Source organism: Podarcis vaucheri (genome assembly GCF_965113315.1).
Source record: "Podarcis vaucheri genome assembly, chromosome: 8".
Lineage (NCBI taxonomy): Eukaryota > Metazoa > Chordata > Lepidosauria > Squamata > Lacertidae > Podarcis > Podarcis vaucheri.
Genome location: NC_138766.1, coordinates 45,887,862 through 45,894,409, shown reverse-complemented (window position 1 = coordinate 45,894,409; position 6,548 = coordinate 45,887,862). Strand labels below are relative to the sequence as shown.

Here is a 6,548-nt window from a genome sequence, read left to right as displayed (position 1 = left end):
GAGCTAATCTGTACTACCTTGGGAAATACTGCTGTTCAATGTGTTTTTCCCTCAACTAGCTTCAGCCAGAAAGGAAAATTTAAGCTGCATTACATTTGAGACAGCTATTGCACATGTGTGGATGATAGTGCATATGCAGATGAAAGCTTAATGAACTGGAGTTCAAGGGCATTACAGGTGCGGGGAAACCAAACAGACAATGTGCGTTGGATGCAGACATCTCTGCCCGTATTAAGGGTGTCATATTTCAAAATGTGAAAATTTCAAAAAGTGAGTTGTTGTTTTTTAAAAAAAAATCTCCAAAACAGATATTTAAGCCGCTTTTCCAAAATTCCGCCCATACGGGACAAGGATAACTGTGACTTTAGAGATGAATGGGAAGCCTTTACCAAGTATTTGAAGATACAACAAAGCGAACTGGACTCCTTGGCTGGTTTTGAATAAACATTCACAAACTTTTTATTGATAATAATCAGCTAAATAGTTTGAGGATCTATACAACGGTGTAACATGCAGAAAACAGCATTTTTGGAGAAATCAAAGACTGGAACTGAGGGAAGTCGGGGGGTGGGGGGAGGGAGGGAAAATAGAGGGGATAAGGATGATATGTTTCTGGATAATATGTTTTGTTTTAATTTTGAATAAAAAGTTATTTAAAAAAACAAAAACAAAAAATCTGCCCAGACAAATCCCAGCTATGTCTGACTTATGGCAGCCCTAAACGGTGTACAGCAGTGTATAGCAATGTGCAAATGTAACTTGAAACGCAGCAGGGTGCAACAACCTTCTTGCTAATGGGTACATAGCCTAAGACCTGAGGTTCAGATCTTCAGTCAGCCATGAAGCTCACTGGGTGACCCTGAGCCAATCACTATCCCTCAGCCTAACATACCTACCTGAATTGTTGGGAGGATAAAAAGGGTGAAATGTCTCTGAATGCTCCCCCATTTTTCCTTCTGGAAAGCTGTACCTGTCATACACCATCTTTTTTTCTGGAAAAGGAAGGCTTCTCTGGGTGCGTGTGCAGCCATTAGCATCCCTCTGCTAATCCTTGTGGGCTGTTTGTTATTGTATTGATGCTTGTCTGCTGTTTTCCCCCCATTCAAAATAAAATAACCAAGTTAAGCAGACTTGTGCTTAATGTAATGTGTAGTTTGATCAGAACAGATAAGCAATGGGTCATTCATACTGATAAAAAAGTCTGAAGAAGTTAAAAAGTCTGGACCTGGTGTTGACTAAGCTGATCTTTGTTTGCTGTGGTCCACAGGGCAAGGTTAGTTCAAATGTTATATGGTCTCTGTCACTGGAATTGTGAAAGAAAAGGCCACTTTTAGAAGCCTATTTGCAACCTTCTCCTTAGGTGAGGGAGAGGACAATCTTCCCAGGTGGTTCCTTCTGCGTATTTGCTGAAAGCCTGTGTGTGACAAGGTGGAGGGTGAATAACCCTAAAATAGTTACAGGAACATGTTCTTAAGCAGAATAAGAAATATCTGGTGGGAAGGCAAAAGGTAGCAATTTGCAGGGATCAGAAGGAACACCTCCCTTTTCTTTCCCACCTCCAATTATTTTTCTGCAGAGGTAGAGAAGGCACAGCAGGCTGACTGCATCATTTCCTTGGGAAGGGATGCCAAAAGATGTAGGGAAATGGAAGGAGCAGAGGGGAAAGGGGTGTAGGAAACATACCGTATTTTTAAAAACTGGGGGAAATGCTCCATACTATACACGGATGACATTTCTTTCCGTTTTTAAACTAGGGCTTCATGGAGAGAGATCTGGAAGAGCATGCTTGAAAACATGTGCAGAGTTCACCTCCCTCAACGTAACTTGTCTCCCCTCATAATTGTAATCAGAAAGCCAATCTTAAGAGCAAGGCGTTACTCTCAAGAATGCCCCTGAACTTGAACAGACAAAATATAAGCCCTTACTGCTAATAACTTTTAGACTTTAGTTCTTCCAAAGAAATTAACTAGTTGTCCACAAATGTCCAACTGTGCTTGCTGCCTTGTCGTTTTCTACTTTTCTCTGCCATTTTGGTAAATCCGCTTGCAGACAATACGGGAATGTGTGCTAAACTTTGCACTGTATTCCACCATAATTCCAGAAACGGCTTTAAATTGTGTGAAAGCTCAAGTGTGCAGTAATGTGGAAATCAACAGTCTGAAAATGGGATAAACTGCTATGCGAATGCAGCTGCAGATGATCTGCCTTATTCCTTTTCAGATTTTAAGCGTCTGAAAGGCGTAACAATAAACAAAAAAGGGTCTGCAAATAGCCTTCGCCTGGAATTCTTTCCCAGCGATCTCCGACGCGTGCGGAGGTTGGCTGCGGTCATCCGAGCCAGGGAAAAGCACGCTCTGCACACGTCCCGGGCCAGCCGCGCGCCCGGCCGAAGTTGCAGCGCTAAGTTGCGCCCTGCAAGAGAAAGCCAGAGCGGCCCGGATTGGCTCCAAAGAATTAACGTGGCGCGCAGCTGCAACACTCACCTGGGGGGGAAGCCTCAAAACGACTTACTGCTTAGCAATGGGGCAGCGAAATAAATAACAAATTGAATGGCGGGACAAACTAGTGCAAGCTCAGAATTTCTGTGCGGAGAAGAGCGCACTGCCCGAGTTCCAGCAACAAACTTCCCCCGCGTTTCTTTCGTGCGCGTAGGACTTCTTCTCCCCCGAGCTGCTGCTTTGTTTATTTGTCACAGTTTTGGTTCCTCCGTTTCCGTCCGGCGCTATTCCGCTCTTCTCATGGAGCGAGCCTACCTTCGTGCGGGCATTTCAAAAAGAAGACTTTCGGGTCCGCAGCAGCAGCAGCAACAGCCACTTAGCGCGCCTGTCCCGTTAGCTTCTCCCTCCCACAAGAGCAAACGCGGCGGCGGCGGCGAGGTCCTCGGAGCGAGCGAGCGCGCGAGCAGCCAGCCAGCCAGCCAGCCTGCCTGGCGGGGGTGCCGCTTTTGGCGCCACTCGCCCTCTAGCGGGAGAAAGGCGGCCTCGTCGGCGGCTGGGCGTGACTTGGCTGCTGGCTGGCTCTCGGCTGCCTGCTCAGCGCCTGCCTGCCTGCCTGCCTGGCTGCCGGGGGGAGCGCGAGTCAGTGCGGGGACTGGAGCGAGGAGAGAGTTCCTCGCGAAGACGGCGCGGCGCTCGCGGCTGGGCGGCTGCGGGGCTGGAGCGGCGGCGCAACAGGGAGCGCGCGGGCTGGCGGGAGTTTCCCGGGGGCCGGGAGGGCGCTGCTGACGGGGACGCGACGCTGCTGCTGCTGCTGCTGCTTTTCGGAGCCCCCTCTCAGGCCGGCGGACCCCGCGAGGAAAGGGCCACGGAGGGCGCCCGCGCCAGCCTCCCCAACCCCCCAGGACCGGGGAGGGCCGGAGGGGGGTCTTTCTCGAGACGGAGGAAATATGGGGAAAGTTGAAACTTGCCTCCTGACTTTGGCTGGACTTTTGCTGGCAGCGGCAGCCGAGACGTTCACAGGTAACGCAAACCCCGCGGAGTCCCCTTCAGAATCATCAGAATGAACTCTGGGCGACTGCGGGGCTCCTTCGGGAGCTTTGTGTGAGGAAAGGTGAAGCGGGACGGGCTGCCTTGGGGAATGGGGAGGTATTCCCCCCCCCCCTTGGCGGGTGTGAGCCTTGGAGCTGCTGAGTGGATTTGAGGAGGAAGGAGAGAGAGAGAGAGAGAGAGAGAGACGCTTGGAAGGGAGAAGGGGAAGTTCCAGGCGCCGAGGGAGGGATCCCGTTAGTTTGGCTGCCGGGTGCAAAAGTGCAAGACGCGGAGCGAGGCGGCTGCGGAGTCTGGCACAACTCGACGAGCTCCCTCCCTCGAAAGGGAGGCGGGAATTCGGAATTCTTAAAAAAAAAAAACACCATTACATTTTAAATATATATATGTGTGTGTGTGTGGAGGGCCGTTGCTTTAAATCCAACCCCCCAACAACTTTCTGCAAGTTGGCTGCTCCCGGCCAGCAGTTGCAAATGTCCGGGCTTCTCTCCCTTCCCAGGCAGGGACGCTCCGTCTAGGCGAGGCGGGCGGGCGGGCGGGCTGCTGGCTGCTTTCTGAGCCGAGCTCGTGGCGGGGGCGCTGGAGCCCACGGTCTCTCGTGCTGGGTGGCGAGAGAAGTTGGGCAAGAGAAAGCTGCCCACAATACCTTGCGCGGACCCCTCTCTCCAGTCCGACTAGCCACCCAGTTGGTGTAGCGCAAGTCCTCGCTGGGCTACTGTGGGGCGGAGGCGACCTTTGTGCCTTGAGTGCTGTGTGACTGACAGCCCCTTTGGTATGGCGCCCAGGTGTGGCAGGGGGACGCAGGGGTCCCGAGCTTTTAAGAGGAGTTGTTGTGAAGAAGTCTTTTCCAGTGCTGGTCAAGTTGTGTCAAGCTTTGGGCGAAGCAGTGCCCTGTGCTGTGATTCCTTCATTTCTCCCCACTTTGTAGCAGTGAAGTGGTAATCAAGGCGTAACTTTTTAATTCTACCTGGCAGGCATTTACTGCCTCAGCATCCTCACTGCTTGGGCTCTCCTCCTCTGGATACCCTCCAGTGTGCGTAACATGCTTTAATGGTACGTGTGAGGCATACAACCCTCTAATTTTGGTCTGTAGTTGGATTACGAAACAGTTAGTTCCACATAGTTGGATGGGATGAGTAACTTGGGCTCATTTTGTTTGTTTTTCATATGAACTCTAGAAACCTATGACAGAAATTGAAGACATCTGGGTTCCATGTTCTTCTACGTGCTTTGATCAGGAGGAGAAGTAGGACTCTGGTTGTTGCCTTGGCTGCAGGGTACTGGGTGTTTCGTCCATTAAGTAGTGCTTGTGTACAGCAGCCTTGTGTAACCTACGTTTTGGATTTTAAGAAATCCGCTCTTCATGGCTTCTGTAAACACATTCTGGTTTAAAGGAATGTTCCAGGGACGCTGTGTGTATAAAAGCAGCCTGTGTTTTCTCAAAAGTTCCTTTCTGCATTTCTAGATAAGTCAGAAGGTTCATTGCGAGAGAGGCGTTCCAGAGGTTTCCCCTGGTATGAAATATAATTCTGAAGAAAAACTCCCCCCCCGTCCCTTCTCTGGTTTCAATGAGGCTATTTGTAGCTGAGCTGTGAATCATGAAACTTTACTCGCTGTTAGCTCTCACTTTATTGGGATAAAGCCACACCTCAGCTTAACTGCATAATTTGCAGCACAACTTGTCAAAATATTGGAAGAAATGAGCATTTTATGTGGTGCTACATGCGCAGAAGTGTGTGCTTGCCTTGCTTAGAAACAATACTATCTCAACACCAATTCTGTAATACTTGATTCTTCTATTAGCCTACCAAAGTTATCACTGGATTGCAAAAAAGAAAAACCAGTTTCCTGTTCCAGTCAATAAGCTTCAGACCAGTTTTCATGTATAAGTATTGGAAAGTTGTATGCCAAAAAGCCTGTTGTGCCTGTGTGGGTAAATATCTATATGTATGACGGTAGGTACTACAGACAGCACTATTATTTGGAGCATAGAGTATGGGCAACTGCAGAAATTACTGAAAGATGTCAAGAAAACAGATGAGCTTTTCTTCTTATTTTTTAATGCAGTACACCAGAGATGGAGAACCTATAGCCTTCTAGACACTCCTGGGCTACCATCCTAACCATTGTCCATGCTGACTAGGGCTAATGGGATTCCCTATAACACCTGGTGGGCCACAGGTTTCCCTGTCCTTGCTATATACTGAATCTGCATGTATCAAAAGTTTTTCAGTGTTACGTTCGGCCAGTCCCCACTGGAGAGTCTTTCTTAGGAAGTAATCATTAGGAAATCAGCAAGAGCAAAAGTTACAGTAAATATTTATATTGCTGTTGGTTTGCTGTTGTTTTCAAGACATTGTTGGGATGAGAAGTTAACTGTTAACAAAAAGCATTGAGTTTTTCTGTGACATTCTTACAAGTTTTAAATTATAAATATACACTTTAGATGTACAAATTCCCCAAAGATAATAAACAGTAATGATAGTTTATAGTTGAAAAAGCAATTGTTTCTTGGATTGTATCAAAAATGTTGTGATTCTTGTCTAAGATGCCATTTTGTTAAAACTAATGATTGTTCTGAGGCTTGTGTCCTCATCCTAAGCATATACTGTAAAAGTAAATCCCTTTACTTCAGTAGGACTTCAACACTAGTCCCTACACACTTGATTGGCAGCAAGCTCTATTGAACACAGTTCAGCTTACTTCTGAATAAACTTGCATAGGAACGGACTGTAAGTGTGCCTGGGATCTCTACATAGTTAATAGGTTTTGCCTGTATATTTAATTTCAGCACATTTAATCCTTTCAACTGAAATATGGTTGTAGACAACGTTTAAATAATATACAGAATGCTACTTTTTTATCAGCATTGATTTGTCAGTGCCAGGCAAAACAAACGACTTTTGAAAATGCTTTTGTTCAAATAGAAATAGGATACAAGAGATGTCAGTAACAGCATAATCTTAAATTTTATGTTTTGTATACAGTGAAAAGTCTGTTCATATGAGTTCATATCAACTGCAATGGAAGATCAATAGAGGTGTAATGGAATTTGAAAAATAT

At 47.1% G+C, this 6,548-nt stretch overlaps 1 protein-coding gene across 4 annotated transcripts in view; it reads left to right on the top strand.

Annotated features, from left to right (window-relative positions):
* Positions 1-3,082: 3,082 nt before the first annotated feature.
* The window catches only part of PTPRM (protein tyrosine phosphatase receptor type M), a 415,073-nt gene continuing 411,607 nt past the window's right edge, over positions 3,083-6,548 (top strand). For 2 of the 4 annotated variants that reach the window (XM_082235320.1, XM_082235319.1), the window contains exon 1: positions 3,085-3,458. In XM_082235320.1, coding sequence (XP_082091446.1) covers positions 3,386-3,458 — 73 coding nt within the window. In that variant the 5' untranslated portion in view covers positions 3,085-3,385. Of the gene's footprint in view, positions 3,459-6,548 lie in introns of all 4 variants that reach the window. The other 2 variants (XM_082235318.1, XM_082235321.1) reach the window with 2 other exon arrangements.